The 26,321-nt window shown below is 35.6% G+C and overlaps 1 protein-coding gene across 1 annotated transcript in view; it reads left to right on the top strand.

Annotated features, from left to right (window-relative positions):
* Positions 1-26,321, top strand: part of spock1 (SPARC (osteonectin), cwcv and kazal like domains proteoglycan 1) — a 334,100-nt gene that overhangs the window by 258,130 nt on the left and 49,649 nt on the right. The window contains exons 6-7 of the mRNA XM_056472464.1: positions 16,447-16,579; positions 22,013-22,127. Of these exons, the coding sequence (XP_056328439.1) occupies positions 16,447-16,579; positions 22,013-22,127 (248 nt within the window). The remainder of the gene's footprint in view (positions 1-16,446; positions 16,580-22,012; positions 22,128-26,321) is intronic.

The raw sequence follows: 26,321 nt of genomic DNA, 5'->3' as shown, positions 1-26,321 counted from the left end.
TATACTGGGACAGGCTGTCTGGATTGTACATTTGTGGAACAATTTCTTACTGTCTTCATTTTTTTAGTTGAATCAAATACAAATATTATGTTAAACTTTACATTTTTTAGCTACAAAGTTTATTTTAGCTACCAAGAACACAGTTGAAAGCGATTAGCTTATTAAAAAATAGTATAAAAGCAGGCGGCATGGTGGCTCAGTGGTTAGCACTGTTGCCTCACAGTAAGAAGGTCGCTAGTTCAAGTCCTGGCTGGGTCAGTTGGCATTTCTGTGTGGAGTTTGCATGTTCTCCTCATGTTTGCGTGGGTTTCCTCAAGGTGGATTTCCCCCATAGTCTAAACACATGCGCTATAGGTGAATTGGGTAAACAAAATTTGCCTTAGTGTGTGTGAACAAGTGTGTGTGACTGCTAGAGGGTATGAGTGTTTTTCAGTACTGGGTTGTGGTTGGAAGGGTATCCACTGCGTAAAACATATGGCGGAATAGTTGGCGGTTCATTCTGCTGTGGTGACCACTAATACATAAGGGACTAATGAATGAATGAATAAATTGTTTTGTAGTAGTTAGTTTCGTTTTGCATTATCGTAACATCATACTGATTTGTTGCATTGTAGTTTTGTTGTTTCATTGTAGCAGTTTGATCGATTTTGTTTCTTGTTCATTCTAACTGCTTATTGTGTCGCTGTTCTTTTATTTCATTACAGCAATTTATTGTGACATTGTTTTGTTTTGTTTTGTTTCTTTGTAGTAGTCGTTTTTACTGTTTCCATTGCATCTTTTTGTTGACTTTGTATATTGTATATCTACAGCGGCCGAGAGAACTTAACGTGTTGCAATTAAATAAAAAACACATGCAATTACAAAAAACACCAGCAAATTGAGAAAAGATCCTCATCGGTTTGACAGCACACGTGTCCTCACAACGCAAACAGATCAATAAAACACGCTGCATTTTCTCACAACGCAAACAATTTATGAAAACGCGCTGCATTTTCTCACACTTTCAAATAGCAGGGAACACTTTTTTCAATTCAATTCACCTTTATTTGTATAGCACTTTTACAATGTAGATTGTGTCAAAGCAGCTTCACATAAAGGCTCATAGTAAATAGTTTTTAGTGTTTAAGTTCAGTTCAGTTCAGTTCAGTTCAGTGTGGTTTAATAATCACTACTGAGAGTTCAAATATTGAAGAGCAAATCCAACGATGCACAGCTCTACAGATCCTGAACCATGCAAGCTAGTGGCGACAGCGGAGAGGGAAAAAAAACTTCACTAATTGGTGAAAGTGAAGAATAAAAACCTTGAGAGAAACCAGACTCAGTTGGGCACGATCATTTTAATTTCTCCGCTGGCCAAACGTCTTGTGCAGAGCTGCAGTCTCAGCGGCGGAGGCTGGAAGCTGGCCTCAGCGAAGACTAGTCTGTCTCTGGAGCGTCACAGGAATCAGTCTCATGTTCCACTCCTCCATGACCACCACAGTAGTTGCTCAGAATACGGCCCGGTCCAGGATACTCAACGCAAATGTTTTAAGGTGACCCAAAAATGCGACCCGGCTATTTAGGTTATAGTTATTTAGGCTAATAAAAAACAAAAGACAGGGGAATTGGGATATTAAAATAAACAAACAAACAAAAAGAACAAATCTTCCAAAGATCACCCACAACTTCACTGAGCAATAGTCACGGCACAGTGGCATCCGTCACGATTCAGAGTCCCCTTGAACATTTCCGTTGTGTTCTATTCATTTTTGCAAGTGTTGTAAGAAAATGCAGTGCGTTCTCATAAATTGTTTGCATTGTGAGAAAATGCGGCATGTTTTCGTAAATTGTTTGCATTGTGGAAAAATGTAGCACATTTACATAAATTGTTTGTGTTGTTGGAAAATGCAGCACGTTTTTGTTAACTGTTTGCGCTGTGGGAAACAGCAACTCGTTTTCATAAATTGTTTGCATTGGCAAAATGCAGCACTTTTTTATGAATTGTTTGCGTTGTGAGAAAATGCAGCATGTTTTCGTAAACTGTTTGCACTGTGGGAAACAGCAACTCGTTTTCATAAATTGTTTGCGTTGTGAGAAAATGCAGCACGTTTTCATAAATTGTTTGTGTTGTGGGAAATTGTAGCCGGTATTTGTAAGTTGTTTGCATTGTGGGAAAATGAAGCACGTTTTCAGAAATTGTTTGCATTGTTGGAAAATGTAGCAGGTTTTCATAAATTGCTTGTGTTGTGGGAAAATGAAACCCGTTTTTGTAAATTGGTTGCATTACGGACAAATGCAGCCCATTTTCGTAAATTGTTTTGAGTTGTGGGAAAATGCAGTGCATTTTTGTAAATTGTTTGCGTTGTAGGAAAATACAGCACGTTTTCATAAATTGTTTGTGTTGTGGAAAATTGCAGCTGGTATTTGTAAGTTGTTTGCATTGTGGGAAAATGAAGCACATTTTCGTAAATTGTTTGCTTTCTGGGAAAATGCAACGCATTTTTGTAAATTGTTTGCATTGTGAGAAAATGCGGCACACTTTTATATGTTGTTTGTGTTGTGAGAAAATGTGGCATGTTTTCGTAAATTGTTTGCATTGTGCGAAAATGTAGCACATTTTTATATGTTGTTTTGGAAAAGACAGCGTGCTTTCGGAAATTGTTTGCGTTGTGGGAAAATACAGCGTGCTTTCGGAAATTGTTTGCGTTGCGGGAAAATACAGCGTGCTTTCGTAAATTGTTTGCGTTGTGAGAAAATGCAGCACGTTTTCGTAAAATGTTTGCATTGTAGGAAAACGCAGCACGTTTTCATAAATTGTTTGTGTTGTGGGAAATTGTAGCCGGTATTTGTAAGTTGTTTGCATTGTGGGAAAATGAAGCACATTTTTGTAAATTGTTTGCGTTGTGAGAAAATGCAGCACGTTTTCAGAAATTGTTTGCATTGTTGGAAAATGTAGCAGGTTTTCATAAATTGTTTGTGTTGTGGGAAAATGAAACCCCTTTTTTGTAAATTGGTTGCATTACGGACAAATGCAGCCCATTTTCGTAAATTGTTTTGAGTTGTGGGAAAATACAGCGCATTTTTGTAAATTGTTTGCGTTGTGGGAAAATACAGCGTGTTTTTGTAAATTGTTTGCGTTGTGGGAAAATACAGCGTGTTTTTGTAAATTGTTTGCGTTGTGGGAAAATACAGCGTGTTTTTGTAAATTGTTTGCGTTGTGGGAAAATACAGCGTGTTTTTGTAAATTGTTTGCGTTGTGGGAAAATACAGCACGTTTTTGTAAATTGTTTGCGTTGTGGGAAAATACAGCGCGTTTTCGTAAGTTGTTTGTGTTGTGGGAAATTGCAGCCGGTATTTGTAAGTTGTTTGTATTGTGGGAAAATGAAGCACATTTTTGTAAATTGTTTGCGTTGTGAGAAAATGCAGCGCGTTCTCATACATTGTTTGCATTGTGAGAAAATGTAGCACATTTTTATATGTTGTTTTGGAAAATACAGCGTGCTTTCGGAAATTGTTTGCGTTGTGGGAAAATGCAACGTGTTTTCGTAAAATTGGTTGTGTTGTGAGAAAATGCAGCACTCTCTGTGTGTGTGTGTGTGTGTGTGTGTGTGTGTGTGTGTGTGTGTGTGTGTGTGTGTGTACTTTATTTTGTTCATTTTAACATCGTTTCATCGTCAGGTTGTTTTTTTGTATCTTATTGTATTATAATAACATGTTTTGAGACAGTTTTAGCACAACATTCACACTGTAAAAAATCAGGGTTTCCCACAATTCCTTCATAGCCTCCTAACACAAATCGATAAAATTAATGTGAGTGTTTTTACAAATTTAAGTGGATTCAACATAAAATAATGATGTTGTCTAAAACCCCCTTAATAATCATGTTGATTCAGCTCATTATAAATTAGTTTTGAGTGCAGAACAGTGAACTGTCCCTTTAAATGTGAGGAGCTTAATCCTTTAACAGGAGCGAGTGCTGTAAAGTGTGTGTGTGTGTGTGTGTGTGTGTGTGTGTGTGTGTGTGTGTGTGTGTGTGTGCGTGTGTGTGTGTGTGTTACATTGAAGGCCAGTTGGCATGGCTGAGCTCCAGATGAACAGCAGGTTGGCATCAAACTTCCCCAATGAACACACACTCAGACATGTGAAGGTCAGAGGGAGTGATGGAGTGTTTGACCTCCGTTAAACCCACCTGTGTGTTTCAGACACACACACACTAGCTTAATATCCTGATGTTAGTTCAGTCCAGCTGATACTCGGAATTGAATTTGCCGTGTAATAAATGGCAGAGGAAACGTGTGTGTTTAATGTTTCCTGACGGAGATGAATGTCTCATGAGTTCTCGTAATGATCTCCACACACACACATACACACTCTATTTCTCCTCATCCTCCTACTTCCTGCCAGAGGAACTGCATTACCTGTGCGAGAGAGGAAAAGATGGCATGGCTCGAGACACTGTTTCTCCTCTTCCTCCATTTGTCAGGAAATGTTTACACTGAGCTATTGCTCAACGTCATCGCTGTGTGTGTGTGTGTGTGTGAGAGAGAGATGATAAAACATTTGCCAGAAGGCTGCTGCATTGTTTCTCCTGTGTGTTTGCCAGAGTAAAGCTCTCCTCTCCTCTGTCAGATTCTCTCCCTTCCTTTCATGCCATCTGACTGAATCTGCTCTCTCTTTCTTTCCTGGAGAGAAAAACAAAAGAACAGCGATGTAAAAGAAAGAGGAGAGAGAGTATGTGCGTGTTTGAGACATAAACACTGATCAGAGAGCAGATGAACTGGAGCTGAAAAGATCTCTGTTGTCCTGCTAAATGAAGTCTTTCTGTGTGTTTCAGGACTGGACAGCACTAAAGACCCCTGCATGAAGGTTCACTGTCCTCCTCACAAAGTGTGTGTGAGCCACGACTACCAGACCGCCATCTGCACCAATCACAAACCAGCTCAGCACAGGTAAAGTCTTTAAAATGTCACAGAGCTCCAAAGTGGATCCTCTTTGTGGAGTTGACCTATGCTAAAAGTCCGCTACATTATTAATTTGTTAAATTGTTAAGAAAATAAACAATGTTAACATTTAATTACATAGAATTTTTTTTTTTTTTTTTTTACGTTATTACGATTGAATTTTATTTCACTCACTCATTTGCACCTTTGTTTAAATTAAATTAAATTAAATTAAATTAAATTAAATTAAATTAAATTAAATTAAATTAAATTAAATTAAATTAAATTAAATTAAATTAAATTAAATTAATTTATTTTATTTTATTTTATTTTATTTTATTTTATTTTATTTTATTTTATTTTATTTTATTTTATTTTATTTTATTTTATTTTATTTTATTTTATTTTATTTTATTTTATTTTATTTTATTTTATTTTATTTAAAAAATTTTAACACATTGACTTCCAAATTTTGGTCCGACAATTATTTTCACAACAATTAACAATAAAAGAAACAATATACAAATGATACGTAAGAAAGTAAAATAATAATAGACAAATACAGTAAATAAATAAATAAATAAATAAATAAATAAATAAATAAATAAAAACTGACCGTCAGATGAGTCTTCAAAATGTCACAGAGCTCCAAAGTTGATCACCTTTGTGCAATTGACCTATGCTAAAACTCATCTATATTATTAATTAGCTAAATTGTTAAGAAAATACACAATCTTAACAATTATTTACATGGAAAATACTTTGGTTTTGTTGTTATGCTATTACAATTTAATTTAGTTAGTTAATTTAATTTAATTTAATTTAATTTAATTTAATTTAATTTAATTTAATTTAATTTAATTTAATTTAATTTAATTTGTTTTTACTTTAGTTAATTAATTGTTAAGATTGTTTCTTTATTATTGTTTAAATATTCAAACACATGTAAATTTTGGTGCAACAAACATTCACACTAATTAACAATAAGAGATAAAAGTAAAATAATAGATATATACCATAAGTAAATAAAACAAAACAAAACAAAATTAAATTAAATTAAATTAAATAAATACTGACCTTCATTTAAGTCTTCAAAATATCACAGAGCTTCAAAGTTGATCATCTTTGTGGAATTGACCTATGCTAAAAGTCAGCTATATTAATACTTTGTTAAATTGTTAAGAAAATAAGCATTAACATTTAACATTTAATTACATAGAAAATACTTTGTTTTTTGTTACGCTGTTAGGATTGAATTTAGTTCGATCGTTTATTTTATTTTATTTTATTTTATTTTATTTTATTTTATTTTATTTTATTTTATTTTATTTTATTTTATTTTATTTTATTTTATTTTATTTTATTTTATTACTGTTTAAATATTCAAACACAAGCAAATTTTGGTCCAACAAACATTTACACAACAATTAACAATAAAAGATAAAAGTAAAATAATAATAGAGACAACAATAAAATAAAATAAAATAAAATAAAATAAAATAAAATAAAATAAAATAAAATAAAATAAAATAAAATAAAATAAAATAAAATTAAGTATAATAAAATAAAATCAAATAAATACTGACCTTCAGTTCAGTCTTTAAAATGTCACAGAGCTCCAAAGATGATCATCTTTGTGGAATTGACCTATGCTAAAAATCAGCTACATTATTAACTAGTTAAATTTCTAAGAAAATAAATGATATTAACATTTAATTATGTATAAAATACTGTTTTATGTCACGTTTGTCATGTTTTATATTATGATTTATTATTTTTTTTTTTCAAACACACTTGTTTTACATTCAAATTTACATTTACACAAGTAAAATAATAAGATACACAAAATGAGTCTGTGGATTTACTTGGTTTCTTTAAAGTTAACAATTAAACAATTTATATGAGCTGAATTTAAGTTGAGAATTACTACGTTATTAAACATTGTATATTTGTATGTGAATTTGGTACTGCATTTGTTTAAATCTTATTTTGCAATTAATAATTGTAATTATAAAAGAAGTATTAAAAATTATAAATGTGTATATATAGTAGTACACTGTCAAAAATGCTGGCTTCCACACAAATTCATTAAGCTAACTTAATTATTTTTACAAATTTAAGTGGAACGAACATAAAACTATTAAGTTGTCCACAAAAACTCAAGAATTTGGTTGATTCAGCTCATTTTAAATGAGTAGATTGAACAAACAGCAACTATACTTTTGTTTTAGTGTAGTATTGTGTGTTGTATGAATGCATTATTCTAATCTGTATATATTGGAGTTTTGGAAATAAAACTATATAATTTATAGAAGATAAACTTGAATTTTCTTTGATAGGAAAACTCTGTAAACTCTGATTGTCTAGTTTTCTGTAATCCTTCAAATGTATTCCGGCATCACAAACAAATAAATGAGCACATGTCCTTGTGTCTAATGGCTCCTCTAAGATGTTTACACTCTGGAATCTGCTGTTTGTCCAGGGTCACATTAACATTCCATTAGTGTCTATTGTGAGTCGTCGTCATAGCGACAGCAGCCTCTTGACTCCACCCTCTTCTCATCCAATTGCAGCAATATTAATTGTGTAATGGCCGTTTGAGCAGTTTACCGAGCTGAATTACTAATGCTCTCTTACATGTGCAAACACAAAGCATGCTGGCACGGCAAATATCACGTCTCCCTGAGAAAATAACAGCGCACTGATCCGATTAGAAAGCCAAAGCGCTGCCAGTGGGCGATAATGCTTTTCCTTCTGCTTTATCGCTGCATTGGTCAATCTATCATTAATGACCAGCACATGAGGTGTAGCTGATGCTTCCTGATCATTAATTTACACCTTAAATCACAGCGCTAATTAATGCATGAAGAGCTCCACTGGATTATACACCACAAAATAACACATGTTAATAAGTCATAAGGAGCCCGCACACTTTTTTTTAATTCACAGTTTCTGCACTAATTGTTGGGGAAAATCTGGGTCCACAAAAACGAAAGTCTGGTTTCACATATGGCGCCGCATGATAAAATGAGTTGATATTGTTTGTGTTAAAGCATTCTCAAATAAACTGATAATAAACAGTTTTTGTACAGACGCTGACTCTGTGGTAAAATCTAGTGCGCTCTCTTAGGGTTATTATAGTTGGATGAAATCATAAATATGAATGCAAACTAAGAGCCCTATTATACACCCGGCGCATTAATGCACAAGATGTGTTTGGTGCAATTTGTTGCTATCTTCAGACCAGCGCAACTCTAATTTTCCCGTTTCTTTGTCATGTTGTCTAAATAAATCCATTTGCGCCACGTTGTGGACTCCTGGGTGTTCCTGTCTAGAAAGGAGGTGTGTTAAGGTGCATTGTTGATATTTTGAGGAACTGAACTAGACTGTGCAATAGACCAGCTGAAAGCAGCTCTGTTTTTCAGTTTATTCATGACAATTTGCATTTGTATAATGATATTATTAGTAGTAGTAGTATTTATTTTATACATATTTGTATTTGCTTTAATGAAAAACAAGCTTGGATTTGTCCACCTGCCGGGTTTTGGACTATATGAGTAGGCCCACACGGAATCTACGCGCGCAGAATTCCGCAGATTTTTAGCCCATCATTAATTCTGTTTATTTACTTAGTAAATGTGTGTAAATCTATATTTATTCAGTTTTTAAATTAATTACAGTAATATTATTGATTAATATGTGCAATCGGACACAACCTTAATGCTTTTACACCATGCGCTTTAGACTTTGCGTCTAGATGTTACAAACTACAAACTTAGATTAATTAGGAAACAAATTAGACAGCAGTTGTTGGCTTGTAGCCAGGGGGCACATGATATTGAGCTAAAATTTCTAGAAATAAGAATTTCTTAAGATGCAAAAAATATATAGGAAATACTGTGAAATAGTCCTGGCTCTGTTAAACATCACTTGGGAAATTTTTCATTTTTAACCTGTAGGAAAATATCTAAACCAGAAATAATCATAAGTTTTTTATGTTTATTTGTTTTCTGCATAACAATACCAAGATTAAATTATTGCAGAAGTTAAATCCATACATCAATACAAAATACTGATGAAAGTTTAAACTCATGTCAATAAAAATAAGCAAAATAATAATTAAAAAATATTTGTAAAACAGTATATTTATACAGTGCTCCACTCACAGATCTCTGTTTTAAATTAATATTTAATAGATGTTTTACAATAATATAATTGTGCTGATTGTACAGATTATTCAGTACTGAAATCAAATCTGGAGCTAATCTTGCAAAAAAAAAAAAAACATCACCATAACACTGTAAAAAAATGTGCACATAAATTTATATATTGAGGAAAAATATTAAATAAAAAATTTAAAAAGAGGAAAAATCAAAGGAAACAAAATGTATTTGAACATGTGTAGCTTGTTTAGCAATATTTTACTTAAATTTAAATGTATTAAACGTCTATTTCTAAAGATGTTTAGAGATTAAAATATTATTTTAATAAATCTGTTTAATAAAACTCTTTTGTCCTAATGTATCAAAATATATGACCTAAACTGACTGTGAAATTGATTAAAAATACTAATGTATGCTGATCACTGTATTTAAAATGTAAATTAGAATAATAACAAGACAAGTAAATAATAGAATAATAACAAGTAAACAAAAATAATTAAATTACTAAAAACTTTTAATTAAAATCAAAGTAAAGAAAAACTTGTAATGAAAGCAAAAGTAAAAAATATGAACACATGCTGTAATATTAGTCTCTCAATATTACACTTGAACACTTATTCAAACTTTAAATGAACCTTCATAATTGTTCAGTAGGTAAAGTAGCAGTGTTCATACCAAGTTTTAACCTGTATTATCCATTCATTTTCCTTCAGCTTAGTCTCTATTCATCAGGGGTTGCCACAGCCAACTATTCCAGCGTATGTTTTACACAGCACCCATACACACTCATTCACACTCATACACTACAGACAATTTAGTTAATCCAATTTACTTATAGCGCATGTGTTTGGACTATAATTGAAACCAGAGCACCCAGAGGAAACCCACGCCAACACGGGGAGAACATGCAAACTCCACACAGAAATGCCAACTGGCCCAGCTGAGATTCGAACCAGCGACTTCTTGCTGTGAGGCCCTTTGACCTTAATTAGTGAGAATTAAATGTTTAAATTATCAACGTAAAACTCATTCTTTCTGTCTGAGCAGATGTCTCCATGACTGATCTGAGAACAGATTCAGCAAAGCAGTGTAATTTCCACTTCCTCAGTGCAGAGCCGATATTACAAATATACTTCAATATAACGCAATGAAGTGTGAATTACAGAGTCATAATGTAATGCACAATAATGGGCTGTAATATACTCCATTATTGTGTATCCCGCTGTATTATTACATTATTATAAAAGCACAGCTCAAGGCAGATTCAGCTTGTTCTGACCCAGTAATGTTTTTGTGGATATGGCAGACGGGTTCAGAAGGACTGGACGGAGTTCATTTTATTACACCCGCAGCGTTCGGACTTCCAGTACTTTCCGTTTAACTTTTTTTGCTAAATGGTAGCTGCTAAATTGACCATTGTCCCTAGTGAATGACTTCCTAAATAGCTGTGCTAGTTTCAAATCACATCGCTCCGTGCTCTCTTTCTGCTCACATAATAAAAGAATTTCAGCTTGAATCAATATTTCATCTGCGCTTATTTATTTGCAAGGAGTCGTGTAATTTGTGTGGAAAATGTGCAGTCAGTTGGTCATTAAAGCAACATAAACCCCTTCAAGATGATATAAGATAACTCTGCTTATCCTTATATACTCAACCTGACAAAAGTCTTGACGCCTATTCAAGTTTTAGAAACAATCATTTGGTTTTAGGTTGATCATTTGCTATCAGAAGAGGCTTATATGAAAGGCAAAGGCCTCTAGATTACGCTTATTTTAGCAAAATAAAATATGATCAGGCCTTGATTTTTAATGATTTCATTAGGACAGTAAGGTCTGACTTTGCTTAGACTAAAGTCTTGACACTGAACAGAAATAATGTACAGTATAGAATATATGCAGTGGATGGTCATGGTGCAGTGGAAACAGAATGAATATTGTGTATGACTCCCATGAGCTTGGAGGACTGCATCCATACATCTCTGCAATGACTCAAATCACTTATTAATAAAGTCATCTGGAAGCGTTCTTGCAGGACTCCCAGATTTCATCAAGATTCTTTGGATTCATCTTCAATGCCTCCTCCTTGATCTTACCCCAGACATGCTCAATGATGTTCATTTATGGTGATGGGCTGGCCAATCCTGGAGCACCTTCTTTGCTTTCAGGAGCTTTGATGTGGAAGCTGAAGTACGAGAAGGAGCGCTATCCTGCTGAAGAATTTGCCCTCTGCTGTGGTTTGTAATGTAATGGGCAGCACAAACGTCTTGATACCTCAGGCTGTTGATGTTGCCATCCACTCCGCAGATCTCTTGCAAGCCCCCATACTGAATGTAACCCCAAACCATGATTTTTCCTACACCAAACTTGACTGATTTCTGTGAGAATCTTGGATCCATGCTGGTTCCAGTAGGTCTTCTGCAGGAATTTGTGATGATTGGGATACAGTTCAACAGATGACTCAGCAGAAAAATCTACCTTCTGCCACTTTTCCAAATGATCAACCAGAAGTCAAGTTATTATTATTTGTTGCTTTCACAACTAAGATCGACGACAAGACTTTTGTTAAGAAGTGTGTTAAATAAATTACATTTGATATAATATTTTATGTCCAATCATATCATTTCAGACAAATTGGGGAAATAGTGTGGCTAGAGCAACTGCATCAGAGTAAAATGCTTAGTTTTAGAAAATAAATAATTGTAAATGAATGTATTTTTATAAAAAACTGATGGATTAAACTTTAAAAAGTGATACTAAAGACATGTATAATGTTTCAAATAAATTGTTTTTTGAACTTCCTTTCCAGCAAAACATTTTAAAAAATAATATATTTATACAGTGGAGGAAATAAGTGTTGAACACATCACCATTTTTTTCAGAAAACATATTTTTAAACATGGTGTTGACTTGAAATTTTCACTGGATGTTGGTAACAACGCAAACAATTCATATATGTAAAAATAAATATAATAATAAATCTAATTAGTTTACAAATAAAGTGATGTGTAGTCAAATGAAATGACACATGGAAAAAGTATTGAACACATGAAGAAAGGGAGCTGTAGTTCAGCAGTGAAAGCCCAGACAGCAGCTAAAATCTCTCAGTAGTTCTTCAGCAACCCTCTGTCCTTCCTCAGTGTAAATAAATATCAGCTGCTTCAATCCAACATGTACATTAGCAGGAGGATGAAGATGAATCCAGGCTGGACATTTCAGCAAGACAATGATCCAAAACACAGACAAGGAAACTCTCACTTTCAGAGAAAGAAAATCAAGCTGTAGAATGGCCCAGCCAATCACCTGACTCGAATCCGAAAGAGAATACTAAATAAAGCTCAGATTTAATAGACGAGACATACAGAACCATCAAGATTTGTACACTCTGTTGAAATCTGTGAAAATGAGCAATGCATTTGACTTTCTCCATATGAGAATCATCATAGTGTGCCCCACTATATATATCAAAGTTACCAGAAAAAATGTGAAATCTACATTGATAATAATAATATATTTATCTTGAGCACCAATAGGTGTATTATAATGATTTCTGGAGCACTTAAATGAAAGAGTAATTGTACTTTCAAATAGAAAACCATTATTTTAGATGAATAATATTTGACAAAAATACTTTTTTTGCTGTATGTTTGGTGAACATGAGGGATAAACAGAATTTATTTGCACTGGCATCTGTTGGAGTATGATGTCAGCGGTGAGATACAGACAGAGATGATATTTGTTTATCACCCTCAGATCATCAGGCTTCACGCTTTCTGTGAGATATTGACATTTTGAGTGTGAATACGGTTGGCATTACAGACATCTTTTTTCACGTTTTTTATCTCCATTGTGTGTGTGTGTGATATATCTGATCAGCCCATGTGGTGTAAGATTTCATCTCCTAGTAAAATCTAATCCCCTTCAGAATTGAGTGCTGTCTGTTAGTTATATTCATGTTCACTTGGCCATGTTTTTACTCAGGACCTTACTACACTCGTTCAGGTCTTACTACACTTGACCAGATCTTATTGCACTTGATCAGGTCTAAGTACACTTGACCAGATCTTATTATCCTTGATCAGGGTTAGTAGACTTGACCAGATTCTACTGCACTTGACCAGGACTACATTTGACCAGGTCTTGCTACACTTGACCAGGTCTTGCTACGTTTGACTGGATTTTACTACACTTGACCGGATTTTACTACACTTGACCAGGTCTTACTACCTTGACTAATTCTTTTTACACTTAACCAGGACTTTGAAGTACACTTTATCAGGTCTTAGTACACTTGACCAGATCTTACTACACTTGACCAGGTCTTACTACCTTGAACAATTCTTACTACACTTAACCAGGTCTTAGTATGCTTAACCAGGACTTTCTACACTTGACCAGGTCTTAGTACAATTAACCAGATCTTACTAAATTTGACCAGGTGTTGCTACACTTGACCAGTTATTAGTACATTTGACCAGGTCTTAGTACAATTAACCAGATCTTAGTAGACTTGACCAGGTCTTAGTACACTTGACCAGGTCTTACTGCACTTGACCAGAATTTACTAAATTTAACCAGATCTTAGTACACTTGACCAGGTTTTACTAATTTTAACCAGGTCTTAGAACAGTTGACAAGATCTTAGTACACTTGACCAAGTCTTACTACACTTGACCAGGTCTTTGGGCGTCGGATCAGGTCTTACTACATTCGACCAGGACTTGGTAAACTTGATCAGGTCTTAGTACACTTAACCAGATCTTACTACACTTCATCAGGTCTTACTACACTTTACAGGATCTTACTACAGTTGAACAGGTTAGTACCTTGACCAATTCTTACTACACTTTACCAGGTCTTACTGCACTTGACCAGGCCTTACTGCACTTGACCAGATCTTAGTACACTTGACCAGGCCTTACTGCACTTGACCAGATCTTAGTACACTTGATCAGGTCTTACTAAACTTGACTGGATCTTACTACACTTAACCAGGTCTTAGTACATTGACCAAGCCTTAGTATCCTTGACTAGATCTTACTGCACTTGACCAGATCTTAGTACACTTGACTAGATCTTACTAAACTTGGCCAGATGTTGTTACACTTGACTAGGTCTTAGTACACTTGACCAGGTCTTACTAAACTTGACCAGATGTTGTTACACTTGACTAGGTCTTAGTACACTTGACCAGGTCTTACTACGCTTGACCAGGTCTTACTACTTTGACCAAGTCTTACTACACTTGACCAGGTCTTAGTACACTTGGCCTGGTCTTAGTACACTTCACTAGATCTTACTAAACTTGGCCTGGTCTTACTACGCTTGACCAGGTCTTACTACTTTGACCAAGTCTTACTACACTTGACCAGGTCTTAGTACACTTGGCCTGGTCTTAGTACACTTCACTAGATCTTACTAAACTTGGCCTGGTCTTAGTACACTTGACCAGGTTTTAGTACAGTTGTCTGGGTCTTACTGCACTTGACCAGATTTTACTCAACTTGACGAGGTGTTGCTACACTTCACCGGATCTTACTACACTTGACCAGGTCTTATTACCCTGACCAATTCTTACTACACTTAACCAGGTTTTAATACATTGACGAGAGAGTAAAGAGAACAAGTCTTTTTACAATTTGACCAGATCTTAGTACAACTAACCAAGTCTTACTACACTTGACTAGATCTTAGTGTACTTGACCAGGTCTAACTACATATGACCAGGTCTTGGTATAGTTCACCAGATCTTAGTACACTCAACTAGTTTTTAATACACTTGACCAAGGCTTACAACACTTGACCAGATCTTAGTACACTTGCTCATCTTACTACACATGACCAGATCTTAGTACACTTGACCAAGTCTTACTACACCTGAACAGATCTTAGTACACTCAACCAGTTCTCTGTATACTTGACCAAGTTGTACTACACTTTACCAGGTTTTTAGTACACTTGACAACATCTTACTACACACAACCGGGTCTTAGTAAACTTTACACATGTATAGTATTGCACTGACACTTTTTAATCCTGAATCTTCACTTTTTTGCACGCTGCCTGTTCTCTCAGATTTCTGGAACTTTGGCACTCAAAGCGTCATTGTCTGAGAGATTAGCAATGACACTATAAATCAAACTGCTAGGAGGAGGCACTGCATCAGTTATTACCTCTCATCTCCACAATCATGTAGATGCAAGCAGAATCGTTCTGCTTATCAGAATCTCTCTTATGATGGTAATTTGAATAATGTTAATGAATGACATTGGCTGCCGATGTAAAGGCTAGCTGTGACATAAACAATAGTTTCAAATAGTATATGTTTGGCACTTGGTTCCTTTAGTAGGTAAATGTAACACCAGCATTATCACCAAGTGTTTTTCTTTTCTTTTGTAGTGAAGTTTTAAATGTGACAATGATTTGTCTGGCACCTTTTTTCTACTTCAGCTACTGCACTTGACATTTTTTCCCAAGGATCACATGTCAATTTAAGAAATATAGAAGAGCGTTTAAAAAGTCGCAAAGAAGGTGTTTCAAAGTGTGCTTTTCTTTAATAATTGGATACAAGGAGACATTTTCAAGCACATATATTTCATACATATTTAAAAAGTGTCAAATATTTCCGCTCCAAACTATATTTAATATTTACGGATATATTTACTAGTCTACTCTGATCCTGTGTTTGTGTGTGTGTGCAGTAGAGATGTGCAGATTAGCTCAAATGTCACCCGAACCACTGCTTCAAACAAGCCATCCACCCGCCTCCCATCTGCACCTATAATTTTCTCTGATATCTACAGTACATCCGATTCATTATTTTGATTCTTTGTTTAAAGCTTGATGGTAGTGGACCTTTTGTTTCAAACAGCAGATTTAGTAACATTAGAGCATTAGTATATGTGATAAATGATACACTAATCATTAATTGCTTTATAAACGACAGTTTGGCTTTGCCCAGAATAGCCTATTATAATTAGATAAACACAGGCTTTATTACTCTCGTATTACATGGCTGTCTGGAATACTCGATTCTGATTGGTCAGTCACAACATTTCAAAGTACTGTATGTTTTTTCCCAAATAACAACCGCTAAACCGCCATTCACAAAGAATTTAGCTTGTTTTAAAGAAAAAATTCCCTCATTTTGATGTATCATTTCCGAAAACAAAACAATATTTTTAATTGTCTAGAAAAATGCTTCTAGATTTAAGAGTTTGTAGATATTTGGGCTGGAAACTAGACAAAAACTCTGAGTAAGAAAATGACAGTGTTAGAGGAATATCACTGACATGTTATGATATCAAAATAAACAAATATATGCCTGTATTTCTGACATAATCGCATTTTCTCTCTTCCCCTCTTTAGTGTTAAAGCCAGGAAAGGAAATATCCCCCACAAGCGTTGGATGGGAGCTGTGAATCATGGGAAATGTAGGCCATGTCCTGTTGTTCACTCCAGTTTGGTGTGCGGTTCTGACGGACACACATACGCCTCAAAGGTGAGATATTAACACTTATTAAACACTGCTTTAATGAGCTGAACTACAAGAAGACTCACAAACAAGAACACATTTGTAATGTTAATTGTGATTTTTCTATATTTAATTAAATGTGTGTGAGTGTGTGTGTGCGTGCGTGCGTGCGTGTGTGATGTGATTAAAATTGACTAAATCAACTGAAGGAAGAAGTAAAGAAATGTAGTAAAGTCATCATGAAACCAACATCGGTATTTTCTAACGAATCATAAACAGTTTTTATTATATATTGTGTATCTGTATGCATCATGTGTTGGGGGACAAAATCATTTCAACACTACTTGTGGGGATGGGATGCGTATTTATTATTAATAATTCCAAAAAAATTTTGTATCGTTCAGGAAAACACACTAGTCAGATGGGTCCAATTGCAAGTAAAATTTTATGTATATGAATCAGGAATGCTCAGCGAGCAACAATACAAAAGCATCCAGCATCGCAAAAGGAAGTAGCTGAATCGGGGGTAACCGAGAGTCCAAAAGGGAACCAGATCAACGAGGTTCCTGACAAGACACAGAGAAACTATAAACAAGAGTAACGAACTGACAATGAAGCACGTAACAATGCTTCTCAAATAGAAGAAGCTAAGTGCCAACAGCTGGGCTGAAGACAGACCAGCTGATTCTAGTTAGTGAGTCACGTGATCACAACACACAACAGAAATACATGAATACAAAACAATCCCACGTGACAACATGACAGAAAGAGCGCATGCTTCATCAACCGTGACAAATTTGGCTTAAAAGACGGGGTCTATATGTCAATAGTTTATATTCATAACCAAATAATAATACAAAAGTTCCCCTCCTTTTTTTATAAACACCTTTTCACTTTTCTAATTGGTGTTTACGGTATAAGGGTGGGATCAACCTGTCAATCACATTATATCCGCCAATAGCAAACCACAGCTTAATCAATTCCATATGGACAAAATCAAGGCCCATATATGAGCTTTGATATATATATATATATATATATATATATATATATATATATATATATATATATATATATATACATTTATATATATATGCGATACCACACAAGTAGCAGATGGCTTTATTTAGTAGCAGGATATGGCTTTATATCGGCACTGGTGGGATGCGTGCCTTGGTTCAAGGCCACAGGCTGAGTACCTTAGTGTCTCACCAGTGATGATATACAGCCACATCGCACTGCTATGACTGTGATAATGCATTTCCACAACAGTTCGACAGCATAATTGTGTAAATAAAAAAGAAAATCAAACACAGAGTCTCAAAAATCTTTATGTATGAGGATCTACTTTCTTCCACTATTCATTCACATCTGCAGCTAACGTCAGAACAGCAGAAACCGCTGCTCATTCTCCAACGTCACTTTAGAACTGTTATTTGAATGATTCTATAGCGTAATGTCTACAGTGATGACAAAACAGGTGATTTTGCTCACATTTTAAGATTATAAGGCTGAACAGCATGAAATGCCATCAGTCTACAGAGATTTCTCAATACTTTGTCTGTTATAATCAGGATATCACCATAATTAACCGCGAAAAATCCAATGCAAAGCATACACCACCAGTTTACTGTGGTATAAATACATCACTAGAACATACAAAAGAAAAAAATCGACTCAGAGTGTCACTTACCTCTTTTTATAATGATTTAATCAGCTGTACTTAGAAATTTAAACTTGTTTTTTCTCCTCTAAAGATTTATTATGCAGTCTCTGTCGCCTTCTTGTGACGGAACATAAATCATCGTCAATTGCTCTGCTCATTGACAGGCTAATGGTCGCCGATGTGCTGAATTTCCGAAATGATAAATATTTAAAATAGGCACTATCCTTATAAATAAACTGCCTAGTTGCAATTTAAACAACTATATTCTCTCCTAAATAAGCCTCAGAAGTACATCATGTTGTCCAACAGCTGCAGTATTTGTCAAACCATAGTGAATATATTGATCTGCTGTCACTCTATGTAGAGGTGGAGTAATACGAAAGTGTGAGGAGGCTGTACAAGTGCTGTGATTGCAGAATATGGCACTGCTGTCAGCCAATCAGATTTGAGAACCAGACAGAACTGTTGTATAGATATTTATTTGAAGAAGTTTGGTTTGTAAGAGTTTAAAAAGGCTAAGAAAATGACCCCCTAAAAGTTATCTGATTTCATGGTGGTTGCTAACAATCCTGGACTTTACATTCTGTAATTTACATTCATTCACATTCCAGTAGTAGTAATATTTACAATATGTTGTAACTGTAAAATGCTTTTTGAGAATGTATTTTTTAGATGTTAAACATTTTGTTTTTTGTTTTTAAGAAAAAAAAAAGAGAGTACCTGATTTTTTTAAGTTGTTTCCTAAGAAGCAGGTAGAAACTATGAAAAATATTATTCTACAGAATATATTGCAAATACAGCCTCAGGTGAGGTCTGCGAGCAATCTGATGATGTGAATTTAACCTGAACACTATCAGACGCAGGATCATTGTGTCCCGATGAGGAAGGAGTCACCTTTAAATTCCAATATCAGCACACAGCTCTCTCTCTCCTGGCGTAAATGATGCAGCGTTTGGTGATGGATGGTTAGGTGGATGAACTGTGTCCGCTGTTGATATTGGATTCTTGAGTCCTTTGCAATCCCCCCTCCAGCATGAGAACTAAGAGGAAAACCTGAACCTCCAGCTGAACCTGCGCCTCCTGCCTGTGACCTCACTGCTTTAACCCCACCCACTCCATTTCCTTTCCTTCAGCCTGAATAAAGTCAGATGTGAGAGAGACGCAGTGTTAAATGAAGGATTTTGGATCAATATAGAAATGAATAGCACATAGACACAGCAGATATTCAGAGAGCTGTTATTCTTTGCTACTTTTTCAGTGTTCTCTTATATTTCTCAGATTCACATGTGATTATTGGGGGGGGGGGGGGTGTCAAGTGCAGTGACTGAAGTGGAAAAAAAGTATATTGAAATACATTGTAATATTATTTGCAAACATATCCAATGACAGAATATTCACAGTCATTTTTTATTACACAAAACCAATTTTAGGGCTTTTTGCATCATTAAAACAAACTAAAATTATACTGGAATAGAAAACCACCAATTAAAGCCTTGTGCTTCATTATAACAAGTGGAAAGTAGACTGAAGGGGAGAAAAAATGTAACTATATGCCCCATTAAATTAAAGTGAAACTGGAAATAGAAAGTCAGCACACAGCATGAAATGAAATTTGAATTTAAAGTATTATACTGTATTTATATATCTTGATGAATGAAAATACAGACACACAATCATTAACACTATATAGACCAAATAAAAAAATATCAAAAACACCCACTGACAGATAGATAGATAGATAGATAGATAGATAGATAGATAGATAGATAGATAGATAGATAGATAGATAGATAGATAGATAGATAGATAGATAGATAGATAGATAGATAGAATAGTGGGTGAATGGATGGATGGATGGATGGATGGATGGAGGGAGGGAGGGAGGGAGGGAGGGATGGATGGATGGGTGGATGGATAGACAGATGGGTGGATGGATGGGTTGGGTTGGGTTGGATGGGTGGGTGGTTGAGTGGGTGGTTGGACAGACAGACGGACGGACGGACGGACGGACGGACGGACGGACAGACAGATAGATGGATGGATGGACAGATGGGTGGATAGATGGATGGGTTGGGTTGGTTGGATGGATGGATGGATGGATGGATGGATGGGTTAAATGGGTTGATTGGGGGGTAGGTAGGTAGGTAGGTAGGTAGGTAGGTAGGTAGGTAGGTAGGTAGGTAGGTAGGTAGGTAGGTAGGTAGGTAGGTAGGTAGGTAGGTAGGTAGATAGATAGATAGATAGATAGATAGATAGATAGATAGATAGATAGATAGATAGATAGATAGATAGATAGATAGATAGATAGATAGATAGATAGATAGATAGATAGATAGATAGATAGATAGATAAGTGGATAAGTGGATGGATGGATGGGTAGATGGATGGATGGATGGATGGATGAGTTGGGTGGGTAGGTGGGTGGGTGGTTGGATAGATGGATGGATGGGTTGGGTGGTTGAGTAGGTGGTTAGATAGATAGATAGATAGATAGATAGATAGATAGATAGATAGATAGATAGATAGATAGATAGATAGATAGATAGATAGATAGATAGATAGATAGATAGATAGATAGATAGATAGATAGATAGATAGATTGATAGATTGATAGATTGATTAGTGGGTGAATGTATGGATGGATGGGTAGATGGATGGGTTGGGTGGGTAGGTGGGTGTGTGTATATATATATATATATATATCACTCTGAATCACTGAACTGCCTCTTACCTGAACAAAAAAGGACCTTTTCAGTGTTTAGAATAAGATGCGGTCATGAACCGGCTGATAATTGTTCAGTGAATATGCACACAAACAGTGAATGAATGGTACATCTATCTTAAGAGTTCCCGGAAGGTCCAAACACTCATCAGAATGAAAAGAGTAAATAAAGCAGACCACAGATTTATTATATTTACTCTATTCTCTTTATTATCTCTCATTTAATAATATAAGTAAATGTTGTTAACACACAGATGGAGCCTTCGAAATCTAATTCTATTTCCAACCAAGGGTCATTGGAAATACAGTATTTGAAGTATTTGATTGAATTGCACCATTGAACACTGATTCAAATGATGCAGTTTTGTAAAACTAATCTTAAATATGTTGCTCCCAACCCTGTTCCTGAAGGCACACCAGAAGTATACATTTTCTATAAAAAAAAAAATGATTTCTTTCTAATCAAACACACTTGAATCAATTTATAAGAACATTCAATCATTCATTCATTTTCCTTCGGCTTAGTCCTTTATTTATCAGGAGTCGCCACAGTGGAATGAACCGCCAACTATTCCAGCATATGTTTTACACAGAGGATGCCCTTCCAGCTGCAACCCAGCATTGGGAAACACCCAAACACTCTCACATTCACACATACACTCATACACTACTGCCAATTTTGTTTACCCATTTCCCCTATAGCGCATGTGTTTGGACTGTGGGGGAAAACGGAGCACCCGGAGGAAACCCATGCCAACATGGGGAGAACTTGCAAACTCCACACAGAAATGCCAAATTGTTCAGCTGGGACTCGAACCAGCGACCTTTTTTCTGTGAGGCCACAATTCCACCTCCAATGAGCTTGTGCTTCTTAATTAATTAAACCCCTAATAACACAGCAGATTTGACACCATCTCTTTGTGATCAGATGAACGCGTCACCTCACTTCAGAACTCCAATCATAATGTGATAACTTTCAGACTCATTTCACAAGAGATAAAGCTCAGTGTGCCGGTTAATTGTGTTAACGTGTCCAAATGTACTACCCAGAATCCTCTCTGTTCCACCGCAGTGTAAGCTGGAGTTCCAGGCCTGCAGCTCCGGTAAGAGTCTGTCTGCGAAGTGTGAGGGTCCATGCCCCTGCCTGCCTGGACAGGAAGCCATTAAACCACACACAGAGAAGAACGGTGAGTGACTTCCTGCTTGTTTTTCCTCAACAGCTGATCAAAGTGAGTTTTTTGTTCAAATATCTAAACATATTTAGCTCATATCAGAGAATCACCTCATCCTAAGCAAATGTATCTTACAGATCTTACACCCGTACAGAGTGAGTCACTTCAGTAAACGATTCACTGATTCAAATGATCTGATCAGAGTGAGTCTCCATTAAATGAGTCACTGATTCAAATGATATCTTCAGAGTGTGTCTCCTGTAAACAATTCACTTATTCTAATGATTCATTCAAAATAAGTTTCCAGTAAACGATTCACTGATTCAATTGATCTGTTCATAATGATTCTCCAGTAAACAATTCATTGATTCAAATGATCCATTCATATTGAGTCTCTAGAAAACAATTCACTGATTGTAATGGTTCATTCAGAGTAAGTCTCCAGTAAACGATTCACTGATTCAAATGATCCGTTCATATTTACTCTCCAGTAAACAATTAATTGATTCAAATTATCCGTTCATATTGAGTCTCCAGTAAACAATTCACTGATTGAAATAATTCATTCAGAATGAGTCTCCAGTAAATGATTCACTGATTCAAATGATCTGTTCATATTGAGTCTCCAGTAAACAATTACTGATTCAAATGACCCATTCGGAGTCAGTCTTCAGTAAACAATTCACTAATTGAAATGATTCGTTCATAGTGAGTCTTCAGTAAATGATGCACTGATTCAAATGATGCGTTCATAGTGACTCTTCAGTAAACAATTCACTAATTCAGATGATCTGTTCAGAGTGAGTCTTCAGTAAACAATTCCCTAATTCAAGCTATCCATTCAGAGTGAGTCTCCGGTAATTGATTCACTGATTCGGATGATCTGTTCAGAGTGAGTCTCCAGTAAACAATTCACTGATTCTAATAGTTCATTTAGAGTAAATCTCTAGTAAATGGTTCACTGATTCAAAGGATGCATTCAAAGTGAGTTTCCAGTAAACAAATCACTGATTCTAATGATTTGTTCAGAGTGAGTCTCTAGTAGGTGATTCACTGCTTTTAATGATCTGTTCAGAGTGAGTCTCTAGTAGGTGATTCACTGCTTTTAATGATCTGTTCAGAGTGAGTCTCCAGTAAGTGATTCACTGATTCTAATGATCTGTTCACAGTGAGTCTCCAGTAAAGATTTACTGATTTTACAGGCTGATCTGAGTAGTTTTTACTTGAATCATCATGAATTATCAGTATGGTTATTAAAGTATTAGACGTTATGACAAACTTGGTAATTTCAGTCATTAGTAAGTACAATATTACGGACTCAATAATAAGTCAAATTAAGAAGGAAGACTTTATACTTGTACTGGAGTAATATTTTAACAGGATATCTTTGTCCTTTTACTTCATTTTACTTCAAGTGCTTCATTTGTGTACTTCATCCACCTCTGGAAATGACTCACTGAATCACTACACGGCAGATGCTTCATACCTTCATATATAGATATAGGGAAGGAATGTAGAATTAGAGTCATTACTGACCTCTTTTCATGAGGTTACATGCTGGTCACGCTCGGAATGATGGGAAAATACTTTCTAAAAACCGAGGCTTCAGATTTGAAATGAATTTGAATCGACGTGTGAATGTGTTTTGGAGCGAGGTCGTGAAAGCTGCATTCGCTGTGTTTGTGCAGAAAAATGAACAGATTTGAGTTGGACACGGCCGAACATTTGTGCTTCCTGTGTGAACAAACCATAAGAGACACATGAAAAAAAGCCTCAAGAAAAGCAAACACTCAGATGCAAGGTTTTAGTTTGTGTGTGTGTGTGTATGTGTGTGTGTGTGTGTGTGTCCTGAGGGGAAAGCGAATAGCGAATTTAGCATTTTGAGAACAAAACTGGACATCAGAGGAATGAGGTCTCTGGAGGAATACAAACAGAGAGTGAGAGAGAGAGATGGAGGTATGATGGTGAGCTAATATGACATTCAGATGTTTTATTACCCAGAGGAAGGAAATGTATTTAATGAGAGCTCTTTAACATCTCCGTTCTCTCACTTCAGATTTAATGGGATTTTTCCGTCTTTCTTGACTCAGATGTTTTTGCTAGAATGAACCAAAAGTAATGACTAAATGTTAAAAGTCAAGTGTCAATATGAAGGTAAAGGTTTACCATCAAATGATCTCAGCTCCAGGTTCGTTTGAATCAGCCTGGTGGGCTGTGCTGATAATATAATCTCATCACTGATAATTCTATGGATCAGTCTTTTATTTTACAGTATGCTGTTTCCCATAGATTTCCCAGAGATGGGTTGTGGCTGGAAGGGCATCCGCTGCTTAAAACATGTGCTGGATAAGTTGGCGGTTCATTCCGCTGTGGCGACCCCGGATTAATAAAGGGACTAAGCCGAAAATAAAATGAATGAATGAATGAACGTTTCCCATAGATTTGTGAACAATATTTATCAATAGCTATGTTTCCATCTATTTACTTTCATTTAAAAAAACATAATATATATTAATTCATTCATTCATTGATTTTATTTTTGGTTTATGGCTGGATTATATGTTTGTGCTTCAAGCGCAGGCATATGGTCCGCCGCAGCCTGCGTGTGATCGCATAGCCCTCGCCATGGCCGCCGCCGACACGCACCTCTCAAATAATTTAACCACACGCCACAACGATGCATAGCACAAGCTCTGTGATTGGTCGGCTTGGTAGCACTGACGAGTGTGAGTGATGGTGAGAGCTGCACGAACATATATAGTTTTTTTAACATAATAGTTTTAATAACTCATTTCTAATAACTGATTTATTTTATCTTTTCCATGATGACAGTAAATAATATTTGACTAGATATTTTTCAAGACAATTTTAATACAGATGAAAGGACATTTAAAGGCTTAACTAGGTTAATTAGGTTAATTAGGCAGGTTAGGGGAATTTGGCAAGTTATTGTTTAACAATGGTTTGTTTTGTAGGCAATCAAAAAAAATAAATAGCTTAAAGGGGCTAATAATTTTGTCCCTAAAATAGTTTTTAAAAAATTACAAATAAAGCTATATATATAAAACTAAAACAAATAAAAAATAAAACAAATAAAGCTATATATATATATATTAGTGCTGAGCCGTTATCGGCGTTAATGGCTGCGTTAACGCGAGACTCTTATCGCGCGATAAAAAAAATATCGCCGTTAATCTATTCTCAAAGTTGGGTTGTGAGCTGGGTCTATTCTACGCAAGCTATGATGACTTTCACCTTGATAGTTTAGCGCAGATGTATACCTGACCGGTGAGCCGTCTTACAAACAAAGTGCCCTTCTGAATCAAAACCAGCAGGATGCCTGACTTTAACTGCAGAATCGGCAGTTTCACTTTAACTCATGAATGTTTCAGTCATGCCGTCGTGACAAACTGGGGTATCAGACGCAAATAAGGAGCATGGACTGGTGAGAGTGTTATAGAATGTAATAACGCTCACCAAACGGAAAGAAAAAAAAACTTCCGCATTTCGCGGTGTGTGTGCGCGTGTTTGTGTGTTTTGTGTGCGGTCCTTTACTGACAGCAGCCTGTGTCTTGGATTTTGTCGGGAAATATGGCGAAAAGTCCTACATGACTGTAATAGTTGGATTGCAGTGTTTACTTCAGTAATGCCACTAATATATGCACTCCACATGTCTTAATTCCATTTCTGTTTAGTTCAGTTATGACTTTAGTCGCATTAAGGTAATCAAAATGTTCTGTTTACATGGTAGACTCTTAATCACAGTATTGTTTTAATCATATTAAAATCGTATTAAAGTATTGTTGCCCATGTAAACATACTCAATGTTTGACACATCGTCAGGGCTCTATGAACTTTGCATTGAGAAGCAGCATTTTCTGTATGAACATACATCAAAAGCAAGTATGAAATGGCTGTTTGGAACTTATGTAGGCCTACAGTTCAACATTCATGTTTAACTGAATAAACAGTTAGTAAACACACGTACGTCTTATTGAACATCATTTATTTTCATCACCGATTATCATAGTAGAACAGTTTCTCAAGTAGTTTGTGATGCATTTTGGAAACAGGAGATGAGCCCCTGGTCTAATGCGCCACCTGGCTCGAGAAACCCATTCTCAAAGACTTATTATTTGGGTAGCATACATATTCTGAATGCCTTCGGCAGAATTCGAATGAGCCATTTTAATCTAGATTAATCTAGAT

This window comes from Danio aesculapii, chromosome 14, assembly GCF_903798145.1.
Source record: "Danio aesculapii chromosome 14, fDanAes4.1, whole genome shotgun sequence".
Classification (NCBI taxonomy): Eukaryota; Metazoa; Chordata; class Actinopteri; order Cypriniformes; family Danionidae; genus Danio; species Danio aesculapii.
Note: the sequence above shows the minus strand (reverse complement) of the source record. Positions and strands in the feature narration are given on the sequence as shown.